Raw genomic sequence first — 17202 nt, forward strand, 5'->3', positions numbered from 1 at the left:
TCGTACTTGTTACGTTGAATGCGCAACAAATTCAAACTTGCGTAGTTGATGACATTTGTGTTCACATACTTGAGTAGAGCAGGGTTTCTAGATGTTATATCAAAGACCAGCAAATATATTCTTAAAATATAAAGGAAGCTTGAAATGTTTATAAAGATCCATTAATACTGTGTAAGAAAAATAGTAAGAGTGATATTAACATTTTATATATACAGGTCCTTCTCAAAAAATTAGCATATTGTGATAAAGTTTATTATTTTCTGTAATGTACTGATAAACATTAGACTTTCAGATATTTTAGATTCATTATACACAACTGAAGTAGTTCAAGCCTTTTATTGTTTTAATATTGATGATTTTGGCAAAAAAGTAAAGAAAAACCAAAAATTAAAAAAAATTGCATATTTCATCCGACCAATAAAAGAAAAGTGTTTTTCATACAAAAAAAGTCAACCTTCAAATAATTGTTCAGTTGTGCACTCAATACTTGGTCGGGAATCCTTTTGCAGAAATGACTGCTTCAATGCAGCGTGGCATGGAGGCAATCAGTCTGTGGCACTGCTGAGGTGTTATGAAGGCCCAGGATGCTTCGATAGCAGCCTTAAGCTCATCCAGAGTGTTGGGCCTTGTGTATCTCAACTTTATCTTCATACTATCCCACAGATTCTCTATGGGGTTCAGGTCAGGAGAGTTGGCAGGCCAATTGAGCACAGTAATACCATGGTCAGTAAACCATTTACCAATGGTTTTGGCACTGTGAGCAGGTGCAGGTCGTGCTGAAAAATGAAATCTTCATCTCCATAAAGCTTTTCAGCAGATGGAAGCATGAAGTGCTCCAAAATCTCCTGATAGCTAGCTGCATTGACCCTGCCCTTGATAAAACACAGTGGACCAACACCAGCAGCTGACATGGCACCCCAGACCATCACTGACTGTGGGTACTTGACACTGGACTTCAGGCATTTCCTTCTCCCCAGTCTTCCTCCAGACTCTGGCACCTTGATTTCCGAATGACATGCAAAATTTGCTTTCATCCGAAAAAAGTACTTTGGACCACTGAGCAACAGTCCAGTGCTGCTTCTCTGTAGCCCAGGTCAGGTGCTTCTGCCGCTGTTTCTGTTTCAAAAGTGGCTTGACCTGGGGAATGCGGCACCAGTAGCCCATTTCCTGCACACGCCTGTGCACGGTGGCTCTGGATGTTTCGACTCCAGACTCAGTCCACTGCTTCCGCAGGTCCCCCAAGGTCTGGAATCGGTCCTTCTCCACAATCTTCCTCAGGGTCCGGTCACCTCTTCTCGTTGTGCAGTGTTTTTTGCCACACTTTTTCCTTCCCACAGACTTCCCACTGAGGTGCCTTGATACAGCACTCTGGGAACAGCCTATTCGTTCAGAAATTTCTTTCTGTGTCTTACCCTCTTGCTTGAGGGTGTCAATGATGGCCTTCTGGACAGCAGTCAGGTCGGCAATCTTACCCATGATTGCGGTTTTGAGTAATGAACCAGGCTGGGAGTTTTTAAAAGCCTCAGGAATCTTTTGCATGTGTTTAGAGTTATTTAGTTGATTCAGATGATTAGGTTAATATCTCTTTTAGAGAACCTTTTCATGATATGCTAATTTTTTGAGATAGGAATTTTGGGTTTTCATGAGCTGTATGCCAAAATCATCAGTATTAAAACAATAAAAGACATGAAATATTTCAGTTGGTGTGCAATGAATCTAAAATATATGAAAGTTTAATTTTTATCATTACATTATGGACAATAATGAACTTTATCACAATATGCTATTTTTTTGAGAAGGACCTGTATATATATATATATATATATATATATATATATATATATATATATAATTATTATATATATATAACACACACACACACACATATATATATATAGCCCTAATATATTTATATAAAAAAATATATATGCAAATTTTTTGTATAAACAAAAACTTTCAATGTTAGATGCGAGTAATCTCGATTAATCTATTTGACAGCACTTATACACACAATGTTAGGGTAAAGCATAAAAAAGTAACGTAATCAGGTAACTTTTTTTCAAGTAGTAAAGTAACACTTTTAAATTTAAAATACAATATGAGTTAGCAAGTTAGTTTTCTTTTGCCATTTATTGCCTGATAGGTCTCTTGGAATCTCACTTTATTGAGCAATGTGCTTGCTGCTGACTTAAGATTTTTGTGTTTTTATTGGCGAAGTAAATGTCAAACTTTCTTTTCCTGCATCATAATCTTCTGCAATCCAGAATGACAGCATAGCTCTAAGGTTTGAATTTGCATTTCCTTCAGCCTTATTTCAATTTTAATGTGAAAGGGCCTTTACATTTGCCCAAAAATAGAACTTTTTTGTTAAAAAAATCTAATAATAATAATCAAGCCCGGCCCAGGTGAGAAAAAGTAACGCAAAACGTTTATTAGAAAGTAACTAGGTAAGTAACAGTTACTTTTTAAGGGAGCAACACAATATTGTTATGCATTACTTTTCAAAGTAACTTTCCCCAACACTGCACGCACACACACACAAAATTGGCTTATTTATTGGCTTTGCTCTGAACATACAACAAACCCTGAAAAATATTTATTTTGGTCACATATCTCAGTGAAAAACATTTTTACTGCATACATAGAGATCAAAACAACACAAGGGAATATCTTTATACATTTTTTTATTATTTCTGGAGTCATACATAAAAAACAAAATCAAGTTCAATTATTTTTACAACAAAATAACACTGACCAAGATTTTTTAATTGAAATGAGTTTAGTTAGTGCTCATGATATTTTCCAGAAACCTTGAGTTTGGGGTTAAAGTGTGGAGGAGGAAATTAGTGTGTGTGTGTGTGTGTGTGTGTTTGAAGGGCTGACCACCTGTGTCTCATATCCATTCAGTCTCCATACAGGCTTGCAGTTTCACTCATCCATTAAAATGGCATCACTGCTCTGTGCAATTTAAAGCCCTTTTGTGCATGTACAGTAACAATACAACAATATTTCTCCAAACAAAATCAAATTAAAAAGAAAGGAAGGTAAAGAAAGATGCGTTGAGCTGTAACGTCTGTCCCTGCTCCTCAACTGTCCCCACCTTCCAACTTCCTGGGTCCCTGTTCTCTGTGAATAAGGCGGGGCTTATAATCTCCGCCTCTCAGAGCACTCTCCAGCAGCTGATTGGTCAATGAAGGGGGCTCAGTTAGATGTAAAGTGGCACTGATTTTGCTTTAGCTCTGTCCGAAAGCTTTTACATTATTACATATACTTGCTGGGTGTCATGTTCAGCACAATCACTCAGTATTTCTTAACATTGACAAAAACTTTAATGGCTCCGGTGAAATCAGCAGAGAGCAAAACTTCAGTGTGATCTGTTTTCAATGCCCCTGACAAGAAAAGAAAAAGAGCGGGTTACTTTTGTTCACTACTACCACAATACAGTGCACTGTTGTGATTTCACAATGCTAGTTGCCATAGTTACAGTCAGTACCTGAAGGGATGGTCTCAGAGTCATCTGTGCTGTCACTCTTACAGTCGGAGTCTGCCTTCTCTGTCCCTGCCTCCGGAGGCACGATGAGATCCGGATGCGGAGCAAAAATGGCCGAAGTCACCACAGCATTATGGGCTACAAATCATAAGGCAGAAGTAAAAAAAAATAAAAAAACATTATACAGACAATAATGCTTGTTATGGCTGCACATTTGGGGGGGGAAATCCCACAAGGTTTGATGTGCTTGTTTTGTAGGTCTGCACAATTTGGCCAAAATATTTGTGATGATATACCAATGCGATAATAATAATTGTTTTTATTATTCCTACTTCTACTACTAAAAAAAAAAATGAAGTAATATTTTATTTCATACATATAATATTTTAAATTATATATATATATATATATAACAAATTATAATACGAACATTTATTGCGGTCTTAATTTCTTCATTTTTAAACGTTGAGTCCGTACCGACGACTTTACTTCAGTATTGTGAAATGCTATATATATGACATCATCAGACAAGGACCACCATTCCAGAGGGTCAGCAAATTTGCTGATTTTGATCTTGCGCTAACACAGTAAATGTGCTTAAATTTAATTTCATGCAGACGGCGGAAAACCACAGGGAGCCCTTAAAGGGATAGTTCACCTCAAAATGAAAATTCTGTCATCCTTTACTCGCCCTCAAGTTGTTCCAAACCTGTATGCATTTCTATTGATGCGCCCCATTGACTTCCATAGTTTTTATTTAATTTTTTATTATGGCAGTCAATGGGTCATCAACTGTTTAGTTAGCTTCTTCAAAATATCTTCTTTCGTGTTCAGCAGAAGAAAGACATTTATTCAGGTTTGGAACAACTTAAGGGCTATCCCTTTAAAGCTTCTCTTTTGTTGACAACAGCTGGTTTATAGATGTGTATTTCAAGTTTGGGAAGATGGTTGGAATGTGTTGCATTCTCAGCACTTTATAAGAGACCCAACACTGAGCAAATGCAGAGATGAGATCAGGTGGAGCAGCATTTACTGCAAACTGAGTCGCAAAGAGACTGAAAACACTGGACCATGAGCTGCTAGAGTGTAAAAGACGTGCTTTACTCTGAAACACACCGCGCATATATTTATTGAATCGCAATCTATGCGATTTGATAATCACAAATTGGTTGTATTTCCATTAATCATGCAGCCCTAACGATCATTCTTATTAGTTCTGAACGGCTGAGTAACCTTCAGTCAGTCAAGCATTCCAGAAATTCCCGTTTATTTGACAGACTGCCAAATATCTGTGTAACTGCTGCTGCTCTCAGTACATGATTCATAATATGATTCCATCATATTACCTTTGATACCTTCCCAGAAGTCATTGCGGTCTCTCCGCACAGAGGTGAACTTGCTGAGGTCGTGGTATGTGCTCCAGATGTACACATACTTGTCCTCTGAGCCGCTCACAATGAAAGAGTAGTCGTGACTACAAGAACAAGAGGACATCCTTGAGATTCACGCAGAACTTTCAGTAGAAGTGTAAGATCAGAGATGGACATATCGGGACAGGAAGTCTTTCAGGGTTGCTTCTCTCACCTGAAGCTGGCTTTGATCTGACTGCTGCTGTTCACATAGCCTTTGTACTTCATAGACAGAGACAAATCTCTGAGGTCATACAGGCGAATGCGAGAGTCGTTTGACGTCACCAAGATCTGCAGAGGAAAAGGAGATTGGCATTAACTGAGACTGAATGATGGAACGTCACCTTGGCATGAATGACAAGTGTTATACTGAAGTAAAGTTTCAGATCTAACTGCAGTCTTTTTCTATCTTCAGTCTTTCCTCTTTCATGAACACATCTGTGTCTTGCCTTGTTCTCTCCTGGCAGCGGCTCAATACCGGTGATTTTGCGGCCCACGCGATTCCTGCCTCTCGTGGAGCGAACATGGATTTGGGTGTGATACTTAAGGCGCTGAGCCGAACATGATGAAAGAAGAAATGAGTGATTTATAATCCACTAGTTATAGTTTGATTTATAAATCATTGCAGTGTGCATGGTGTTCCTCCATTTTAAGTGAAAATCATAGTTCCTATCTTAAAGCTCACAAGAACAAACACTCACCTCTGTGTCATAGAAAATGCAGCGCCCATCGTAGGTGCCGATAACCGCATATTTTCCATTCTGGCAGAAGTTAGCTGCTGTTATCAGACGCGTCTGTCCGTCTACCTCATTCCACAGTGCCACTTTCTTATCTGGAATATTCCATAACCGCAGCTTTCCATCCAAAGAACCGCTCAGAAAATACCTGTCATCCTGAGAGAAAAATACAGGCATTAAAATCAATGTTATCTTAGCATCGCTAAAACATTTTTTTCCCATTTTTGTCTTTTTTAAAATTTCTATAGTTTTTATTAAGTTTTAGTTTGAGTTATTTTTGTATTTTACTAGTTCACCCCAAAATGAAATTTCGACATGAGGGAGAGTTATTAATGAATTGTTGACTTGGCAACTAGTCATATAAATAATAAATAAGTTTAAGTTTATTTTATTTAGCTAATGTTTATTTTATTTAATGGCATTAGTTTGGGGTAAGTATGTTTTTTTATTAATAGTTTTGTTCAAAAAGTTAAACAAAATTGACAGTAAAGACATGGCATTTCAAATAAATGCTGTTCTTTTGAACTTTATATTGATGAAAGAATCCTGAAAAATGTATGTGACACTGAAGACTGAAAGTGCAGCATTGCATGACAGGAATAAATTACAGGTTATGGAACCCCCAAATTCAAAATTAGAATATTGTGAAAAGGTTTTCATAGCTGTAAGCCATAATCATCAAAATTATAACAAATAAAGGCTTGAAATATCTCACTTTGCATGTAATGAGTCTATATATATATTAGTTTCACCTTTTAAGTTGAATTACTGAAATAAATGAACTTTTGCATGATATTCTAATTTTTCGAGTTTTACCTGTATACCAGAGTACTCACCCTGGGATGAAATGCAATGGCTGTAACAAAGTCTATATGCTGAAAACAGCAGAGACACTCTCTCCTGGAGATGTGCCACAAACGAACCGTCTTATCCATTGATGATGACAGCAGGAAGTAGTTCTATTCAGAAAAGAACACCATTTCAGTACGTCAGATTAGGACTCATTAAATTGAGAATTTCAAAATTCTTTATTAGTGTTTGCATACAGTTTTGGTTCAGTGGAGCACTGATGACCATAACCTCTCACCTTCGACCAGGACAGATCCAGCAGGTCAGCCGTATGACCCTTGTACTTGCAGAACGGAACCTGCCGGAATGGCAGATTTCTGTCCTCAGTGTCTGCATCTTCCACTGTAGCACCAAACTGAGCAACAGAAAGCAAGAGACACATTTTAGAGCTTTGAATAGTCATAAATCAGTATGAACGCCAAAACCTGAAACATTCTTAGAAACCTGAAAAAAATGCCTTACCCCTCCTTCAGTATCTGATTTAGAGGAACACAGACTCTCCTGAGAGGGAGACGGCGACACACGTCCTGAGAGAGAAAGAGAGAAACCAGAGACCTTTTTAAAAAAGGAAAGAATTAAAAAAAACTATGTAATTACAGTTATTTGACACAATAATGATTATTAGAGAATTGTGCCATTAGCTTAGCAACATGCCAAAACCAAATTCTTCTGAAATCTCTTGTGAGTGTCGCCTCTCATTCCGCGGCTGCTGCCTATGTAGAGCGCACCAAATCAGTCACTTAAGAGGTTTCAAGAGGGTTAAGATGCTTTAGAAGGCAGTACACAGCTCACACAGTTTTAGAACAGTTATAGTTGTTTTGCATTCGCTCAACAAAAGCAGCAACACAATAGTGCTGTGCATTAAAAGCCAGCTGCTTTCATTGATTTTCAGATGAAGTGTTGAGTTCCTAGACAAAGATTAAGTTTAACCTTGGGCTTAACTACACAGAGGTGATTCATCTTTTAAATGTAATTTTAACTCTAGTAATACGTTTCATACTTTATTTTCTCTCTTGAACGCTTCTATGGCTATGTTCATGGTGAGAGGTTTAGTTGGTCATGGCAGGTTTAGTTATTAAAAAATAAAAATAAATAAGTTGTTTAATAATATATATTTTTTTAAACTTAAGTCTAAATTTTGATTTACTGGTTTAAAAACCTTTTCAAAAGTATCAACAAAAAGGGTAGAAGTATTACAGTCCAGCAAATTATGTTTAATGGACAGTGGATTCTGATAAGATGAACACTGGGGAATTTTTCTCCTGAGAGTAAAAAATGATGTGCGAGTTTTGAGTGTCCCATGCAGCATTGTGTAAATGACTTGATTCCAGCGATTATTAAAATGGAATATATGTTTTTTCAAGATTAATCAAGATTAATTTTATGTAGTTTGTTGTTTAAGCACTGATAATACATTTTATTCGAAACAGGTAATTTCAACACATCTGACAACCACAATGTGTCTAAATACTTTTTGGGGCCACAGTACATAAATTATAGGAAAGGTACAGCATGTTTTGAATACAATAAAAATATATGTATATAGTAGTCTTCATATACAATATTGTGCATGTTTACCATCTGTGTTGTATTTTATTCTCATGTTGTTGAAATAGTCATATGCATTTTTTAGGACCCATATCCGAACCACATTATCCTGCCCTGCTGTAGCCAACAGCCGCCCACAATGAGAGAACTTCATTGTCCAGACGGCACCCTGAGAGAGGAAGAGAGGGGAAGAGGGAGTGGTCAAATCACTAAATAATGATTTAACTACATCACAAAATAGGTTAAAGTTCACATTAAAGGTCGCACACGCTCTCCTCACCATGTGTTCTCCACTCAGGTCCTGCACTACTTTGATTTGGTCAAAGTCAAAGGGCCCTTTGAAGCTATGAGCTGCTTTAAACTTGACCGGTCGGGTGTACGGCATCCCCTCGTCATCACTGGATGATGGGTCGTCCTGGTCCGTGTGGAATACTTCATCCCGAACGCTCTTGACTTTATTCACAGCTTTCTCTCCATATTCCTCCGCCAAGTGCTTCGCTCTCTTCACCGATTTGCCCAGAAACTTCTTCAGCTGTGTACTGAGTGAACGACGAAGAACAAACAGGTGTCTAAAATCATTCTCACAGGACCCTCTAGCTATATATACTGTATTTATGAATGGTAGTGTAATTATAATCAGATAAAAAGTTTGGGGTCAGTAATTTATAAAGAAATGAATGCATTTATTCCACAAGAATGCATTAAATTGATCAAAATTGACAGTAAAGAAAATTATAAATGCTGTTCTTTTGAACTTTCTATTTATCTAAGAATCCCTAAAAAATAATGCATCACTGTTTCAACAAAACCAAATCAGCATAGCATGATTTAGATGGTTTAGCAGTAGAGTGAATTTCTATTACAAATAAATGTTGTTCTTTTGAACTTTCTATTTATCTAAGAATCCCTAAAAAATAATGCATCACTGTTTAAAAAAAAAACGATAAGTAATCTTTCTTGAGTAGCAAATCAGCATATTGTAATGATTTCTGAAGGATCATGTGACTGAAGACTGGAGGTAATGATGCTGAAAAAACAGCTTTACCATCACAGGGATAAATTACATTTTAAAATATATTAAAATAGAAAAACATTATTTTAATAATAATAATATTTGACTGTATTTTAATCAAATAAATACAGCTTTAATGAGCACTTAACAAATTCTACCAACCCCAAACTTTTGAGCACAATTTATTTTCTCAAATGATTAATTTTTTACAGTTATAAATAAACATCTCTCTTACGTTCTCTGTTTCAGTTTCCCTCCATCTGTGTCTGTAAGGGCAGGCTGGGACTTATCATCATCATCCGACTGTGCTGCATCATTTCTGCCAAGAAAAGAGAACGTGTGAGATCCCACCCTAAAGCGTGCAGAGCTGCTGGCTTTAAGACAGGAGTTCTCTTTAAACCCCTTTCAAAATTAGGTTGCGTTTAATCCTGATGTAAAATGAGAAACACTGATCCAGGACCAGATCCAGCAACCCAACTGTTTCAGATTAACCACACTAGCAGAAACTACAAAACTGTTATCAGCTCAGCATTATGAAGCACTTCCTGCCAAAATGTTCGACTCATGTTTGAGGGGTTTCAAATCAGAAGAGAGCGGGAGAGGAGAACGGATTACATGCCTTCTTCCTTCAAAAGAGGAAAAACAGTCTGTAGGTTTCATTCTGACTGATAAAACGAGGGCAGATGAAAGTGTGGCGAATCGGATTACTGGTAGGATTCAATCCTGTTGCCGAAGGGCCCCATCGCATCAGCACAAGCAGAGTGTCATATAAGGAAAATTATTCTTGATATCACACTTGAAATGTAAAATCAGCTCAGAAGAGTTCCACAACTCTGTGATGGATAGTGGATTATATGGTACAGTAGGACATCTCAGACATCTTTTCAAAGAGCCCTATCAGATTACTTGTGTTTCTGTTTCAGGTTTAAGTGAAGCATTGCTGGTGCATAATGGAAAAAGCAGTTCTCTTACGAGATATACTCCTTGGTTCTCCTCATGATGTGCAGTGTGAGTGGGTTGATTCCAGTGGGGAGTTTCTCTTCTGCCTGGATCAAAGGGATCTCCTCACCAGTGTCCAGATTCTTGATCATCACACTTGCAAGAATCTCCTGTACAACAAAAACACAGATTACTGCCTTGAGTAATAATCATTATACTATAAGTGATTAATAGCAGCACAAAGAAAACTGCAGGAGGCCAGATAAAACAACCAGTCAAAAGCCTGTTGAATGAAAAGCCTGAATGAATGAATGAACTATCGGTTATCCTCCTAATATTATTAATCAACTTAACTGCTTTTCAGATAATCAGTAATAACTGCTGGCACTAGAGATGTTTAAAAACAGCCGATGATCAGTGCCGATTATTCTGTCAATCAAAAGGGTGCGGTAAAACATGACTGACTGCAACTCACACTGTGTGTGAAGAAAATCTCTCGTGTTGAGTTAGTTAGGGCAAGTTAATGCGACAATAATGCATTAACAGCTAAAAACAGCTACATAAAAGCAGGCTCTATTTGATGCTATGAATCACCCGTAGTTCAAACCAGGGTTGCCAGATCTGCAGTTTTTCCCAATAAGTTACTAAACATTATTTGTAGCGCGCCTCTCATCCAATAATCGCAAATAGCTCTGTGCTTTGTTATATTTTAAGCTCTAATAGTGTACCAAATGAGAGGGTTCTCTTTATAGTTTGCAGCATTATTTGGGAGAGATTTTTTTCCCATAAGAAAAACGAAACTATCGATATCGGGCGATATCATTCTGAATAATCGGCTATCGGTATCGGCTGAGAAATTTCATATTGGTGCATCTCTAGCTGGCTGGCACCATATTAATATTCATAAGCCATGCTAATAAAGTTTAGAATGTGTCCCTCCAACTTTCCAGATCATAGAATGCTACAAGAATAAGTCCTAAAACCAGGAAATGAGTTCCGGTTCCATCATCCCAAAGTCATGTCTGTGGTTAACACAAGCTATACATATATATATATATATTAGGGATGCGAACTTCTACCAAAAATGCCATTCGACAATCGAGGAGCAAAAGTCGAATATCGTTAAAAAAGAAAGAAAGCACATTCTCACAATGACAGAAAGGAAGGCCAATTTCATCTTTAGTGATTTGTCATCAAACACACTGTTTATTAATTGAACAAGTAACATGTTCTCGTCATAGGCCTATGGTAGGCTAATTGGAAGAAGAAAAAACAATAAGCACGACAGTCCATTTCTGCATCGCCAAACCAGATGCTCGTTAGATCAAAAAATAAATTAAATGCGGTAGGATATGTCATAATTATAATAATATCATTACCTCATCCGTAAGCTCTCTGCCTGAGTTAGATCTTGGTCTTTGAGGTCCAATGGTCTCACTGCCATTAGAATTTGATGCCTGCTCGTCAGTTTCCTATTCATACAAAATTACAGACACAAATGTATGATTTAAAATATTCAGTGTGAAATGTACATATTTATAATATTTGAAATGGATATATATTTTAATTCAAACCTGTGCAGTGACTACTTTATCGCCACTAGTGGCGCTAGCGAGGTCCAGGGAGTGCTGGAATTCTTTAGTAATACATCGTACTGTGGCATTTGGACTGACCAATCCACACAGCTCGTCGGCTGGCTCTACAGAGACTGACAAATCATAGAGCACGATATCGCTTTAGTCATTATATAAAATTTCACATTTCATTTTATAACAATAAGAATCACTATAGGACGGCACAAACATATGGTCATCAAAAAAAGTAACACAGCAACATTTTTATATGTTAAACCACAGACAACTCTGAAGATAAAACTAACAACATACCTTCAAGGCCTGTTGGTCGCATCACTTCCTGGGATTTTTTACTAGCTGAAAAGCTGGGCCGTGAGGGGGGAGGCGGCCTAGGAGGTGGAGCCCCGGTGGGTGGAGGTGGCCTTGAGGGCGGTTGCTTCTTAGTGCTAGCTACAATGTCTGGCTCCACTGTAAACTGTCTGGGAGGTTTGGAAGGGCCAGGGTCGTCTGCATCAGTCATAGGGACTTGCTCTAGAATATCAGCAGTTTCTGCACAAGGCAGGGAGGGGGGTTGCGACGGTTGACCCAAAGCACTTGTAATGTCAGGAGGGGGTGGCATAGCCTGGTTCTGACTCGCTTGGGCGGAACCAGCCACATCTGGTGCTCTGTCCTCAATGCCCTGTGACCTCACTTCCTTTGGTCTTACATCAGGCAGCTGCCCAGTGCGACCAGAGTCATGTGGTGTCACATCAGGATCCTCTGAAGGCACCTCGGCTACCTCAGGAACCAGGTTTTCTTCAACACGGTAGCCTTCTACTTCTGCCTTCTCCCCTTCAGAGGAGGCTGTACAGGTCTCCTCTCCTCTCAACAACTGATCTTCCACTCCACTCTTCTGACTCTCCTCTATAATACTGTCAATGATCTGGAAAGAAAATTGTGTTAGCATTCATGTAGAACGCATCTGTACATCAAAACAAAAGCTTTGTTTACACTGGGCACCTAATCTTATAGTGTTTCCTTACAACATCAATAATGATGTATGCTTACAGAGGTCTCAGGGTCCACATTTATTGATCAAGAAGAGTTTGGCATCCAGCCAACTTGCAATACATACTCAGGAGCTTTCAAACAAATATATGCATTTTAGTTTACAGGCACAAAACAGTGAGTTTGTTTTGATGTGCAGCCTTAAACGTCGTCAACAGAATATAAATGTTATCTTCATATTTATTTAACAAGCTATTTATTTTGCTATGCAGCAAGTTGTGTTTTAATATAAATTTGCATTAAACATTTTTCCTGCTGGGTTGTAACTGACCTATTGACATAAACCACTTAAGAGAAATGGCCTGCTTTTTGGGCAGACATCCAACAGCAAACATACACTAGAGAGCACAGCATGCTTTTGTTATAAATTACCAATAAGTGAAAGAGAGAGACAAAGAAAAGAGAGAGAGAGAGTAGATAAAGAATAAAAAGGGGCAAGTAAGATCTGTAAGGCTTTTTCATGTCCAAACCCACCTGAAGAGAATCATCATGGCGGGGTTCTGGCTGAGCCAATCCAGCAGTGACTTCCTCTACCACATTCTCTGCAGGACCCTACAGCCAATCAAAAGCAACAGATGAAAAACCACCCAGTTCTCAAATTCAAACCCTTCATGTAGCTTTTTTAAGATTTAGATTTTAAACACACACAAAAATGTCAATTCAAATAAGAAAAAAAAAATTCTCCCATTTCAAATATTTAAATGCATAATTTCAAAGGTTTTTTTTTTTTTTTTTTTTTTTAATTTATTTGTATTATTCAGCAAGGACATTAAATTGATCAAAATATATTTTGATAAACCTTGATAAAGAAATTAAATAAAACGACAAAATATATTTTAAATAAATACCAGTACTGTCCTTTTGACCTGTCTATTCATCCAAAAATATATATCACTGTTTTCACAAAAATATTAAGCAGTAAAAACGGTTTTCAACATTGATAATAATAGGAAATGTGTCTTGAGCACCAAATCAGCATATTAGTAAGTATGATTTCTGAGGGATCATGTGAAGACTGGAGTAATGATGCTGAAAATACAGCTTTGACATCACTACAATAATTTACATTTTATATTGTAATAATATTTAACAATATTACTGTTTATTCTGTATTTGAGATCAAATAAATGCAGCCTTCCTGAGCATGAACACTTTTTTCAACCCCAAAGGTTTTAACAGTAGTGCACCGTATATTATATTTTAAATGCAGAATAATACGTTTGAAAAATATTAAACCATGTATTGTTTCTGATTCCTAAAGAAGTCCTTCCCCAAACAATTTTATTTGGTAACATTTTAAAGATTATAATTCATGTCCTCACAAAGCCAAACAGAGTTCCAGAATTTTCAAAAAGGTAATTGAAAATACTATAACAGCAGTTGAGCTCTGGTTTGTTGGCCAGGATTAATTAGTTTTATTTAAATGATTAAACAGAGCTAGAGCAGAACCTCAGACCTTTGTTATCAACCTCAGATCATCTTTCCATCCTGCACTCATGTGACTAAAGCACTTCACCAAAAGGTTATAACCATCACCCTACTTAGACTTATGACTCAAACACGACCCATGCACTGGCCAACACAGAATCTGATTCTAAGAATCCCCATGCACCTTGCGTGTTCATTTATTACAGATTTTTGCTCATTTTATTATTCTTTCAGCTACTAAAGGATGTAGTGCACCCAAAAATGTGTCATTAATCACCCTCGTGTCGTTCCAAACCCTTAAGACCTTCGTTCATCTTCGGGACACAAATGAAGATACTTCATAATATTGAACCACTGTAGTCATATAGACTATTTAACAATGTCTTTACTGCCTTTCTGGGCCTTGAAAGTGGTAATAATGTCACAGTCTAAGGGGGTCATACGGGTTTGGAAAGACATGAGGTTGAGTAATGAATGACAGAAATTTCATTTTTGGGTGAACTAACCCTTTAACACAATTTACCAATGCAATCAAGTTGGCAGACTCTGTTTTTCCTCAGTACATTCTCACAAAATTCTCTTTAATAATGTTTCACTAAAAAAAACATTGTACACAGGTAGATTCAAGTGTCAGTGAAAACAGGAAACTCTTACCCCTGGCTGAGGAAGTTCAAACTTTGCAGGTGACCTACAAGGAATATAAGAACAAAGAATCAAGAACACTGGTCACCAGGGTGAAGATTCATACTCATACCACTCATATCATACATAACACAGAGCTCCATTTTGACATATATGCTCACATACTTCACTTGTGCAAAACATTTGGAATTGCAGTCTTCATGCACTTACGCGCTGTATGAAGTCTAGTTTAGTTAGTGAGCGTCAATAAAGTTGTGTATATAGAAAAAACACCTTCAGTGGATGTGAGGGCTCCTCCCAGCACTGAGCTAGCCTGACGCAGCATACATGAACAGACAAGCCCCTCAATCACATTCATAACACACCCTTTAACCAGTAACCCTAAACATAAGCACAGTGACCCAACATACATTTTTAAACCAGCCCTCAGCCACCATGGAAGACATGGTCAAAACAATCCTCTGACACTGTCACAGCTCTTCTCACACACACCTTTGACCCAGCCATGCTATGATAACAAGAGCAGGCGGATGTTCCTATATACTTGATCAAATGTAGACTCCTCCTTCAACAAAAGAGCAATTATATTTGAACCTTCAGTCTTCAAATCTTTGTTCACATTGAGTCACTGCACTGGGTTTCTGAGTCATTCGGGCTCTTTAATGTTTGTGACTAAAAATAAAACCGCCTGTAAAACTAGCCTGAGTCTAGATACATCTAAGACTGTCACTTAAGAAAGCCTAAATTAGTATACATGTTTAGTTTAATACAGTGGGAAAAATGCAAACTGGACGACAAGACTATTCTTGAAGGGATAGTCACAGTTCCCACAAAGTGCAGATTGTCATTATGTGTGCATATCCTCATGTTGTTTCAAATCATGTTGTTCCTGTAAGACTTTATTTCCGCATATGAAAACATCAGGAAAGGTTGGGGAGTGTGACTGTGAACTAACAGTTATTCTTTAATGCATTTTACCGCATTTAAAACCTTTTGGTTGAAGTGACAACACCAAAACAACATGACAGCAACATCCTCTGAACGCTACGTGTCACAACGATATCGTGGCTGTGTTTCAAACCCTCTCAGCTGACTCGACCGGTCACTTGTGTAAATCATATGACTTTATATATACACATAATAAACGTTAAATGGCAGTACCGAAGCAGTACATCTATAAACAAGCAATGGGGCAACTGTTGACAGTTTTGACAGTTTCATTCTAAATCACGTAAGTTAACGGACATCAGACATGTACCTAAAGCAATAAAACTAATAGTTTCTATAAATTGAATATAAGACTCACGCATGAGGTGAGGGAGTGAAGTTGACATCCTCCGCCGCGTCGTAAAACTCCTCCGTGTCGCTGGTGTCCGACGCCATCGAGCCCGGGCTGCATACAGAGGCCGCCGCCACTGTTGCGATTTCAGCAAAAGGGGGGAAACTCCCAGAGCTTGTGGAGCAGGAGGCGAGAAAGCAGACGTCTGATAAGTTACTGGATTTGAACCAGGCGTGCGTCTATGGCATGAGTGCTGGGAGAGGCCGCTCCGCTCACCTGAATGCACGATAACGCAAGCAGACACACGGCCTAGATTACAAGCTCTCAGACGGCGGGTTTGAGTATAAGCAAAATCAGCCGCTTATGTCGATCTGATCAGGGGTAATGCAATGTTAAGGTCCGGCCGAGGCTGTCCATGCGCACTGTCAGTGATCCTGGCATATCAGGAAGATCCCCTACCAGGATTTACGATCGAAAACAAACCGAGAGGAGGAAGAGAAACGGCGACAGGTCTTCTCGCGTCCACCGAAATCTCGCAGGAACATCTCGCGGGGTTTGGACTGGGGGGCATGTTTCCATTGAACAGCTGATCTGTTCATACTGTCTGTCTATGGATCTGTTCTGTACTTAGTCTTTGTTGTGAAGCATTACGGACTGAGGTTGCTCCGATAGATAGATAGATAGATAGATAGATAGATAGATAGATAGATAGATAGATAGATAGATAGATAGATAGATAGATAGATAGATAGATAGATAGATAGATAGATAGATAGATAGATAGATAGATAGATAGATAGATAGATAGATAGATAGATAGATAGATAGATAGATAGATGAGTGATTCCTCTTTTTATCCACTGGAGAGTGCAGTAGGCTTCGGTCAGTCAAATTCTGTCTCACTGATCTGTGTTAGGCTACTGTTTGTTTGTTGTTTAAAGACACAACATGTTAATATATAACGTACAAATATAAAACGAACAGAAAAGTATATTCAACAGAATTGTGGACCTCATTCCCCTGTAATGCTTATGGCGTTGATAATTTGCAGTTATCACAATATAGTACAGTAAATCAATTAATTTATATATATATAAATATATATATAAATATATATATAAATATATAAATATATATATATATATATATATATATATTACGAATTATAAAGGTGTCATGTTACATTATCTTATCTTGAATTGCTAATGTGATAAATAATATAGACTTACAGTGATGTCATGCTGAACA

General features: G+C 37.8%; 1 protein-coding gene and 1 long non-coding RNA gene across 2 annotated transcripts in view; both read right to left on the minus strand.

Annotated features, from left to right (window-relative positions):
* LOC306996212 overlaps window positions 1-17202 on the minus strand; it is a 1114438-nt gene that overhangs the window by 1087379 nt on the left and 9857 nt on the right. The gene's annotated exons all lie outside the window — the stretch shown is intronic.
* Window positions 2411-16502, minus strand: wdr44 (WD repeat domain 44). Its single transcript, XM_079605993.1, has 20 exons — window positions 16231-16502; window positions 15982-16128; window positions 14688-14721; window positions 13080-13157; window positions 11871-12480; window positions 11559-11692; window positions 11364-11456; window positions 10018-10154; window positions 9281-9364; window positions 8314-8572; window positions 8064-8202; window positions 6948-7012; window positions 6724-6840; window positions 6473-6595; window positions 5601-5792; window positions 5349-5450; window positions 5075-5190; window positions 4837-4964; window positions 3494-3628; window positions 2411-3389 (listed from the first exon to the last, which is right to left on the minus strand). Exons 2-20 carry the CDS (start codon window positions 16056-16058, stop codon window positions 3301-3303), a joined length of 2712 nt encoding a protein of 903 aa, XP_079462119.1. The 5' UTR covers window positions 16059-16128; window positions 16231-16502; the 3' UTR covers window positions 2411-3300.

This window comes from Phoxinus phoxinus (assembly GCF_949152265.1).
Source record: "Phoxinus phoxinus genome assembly, chromosome: 3".
Lineage (NCBI taxonomy): Eukaryota > Metazoa > Chordata > Actinopteri > Cypriniformes > Leuciscidae > Phoxinus > Phoxinus phoxinus.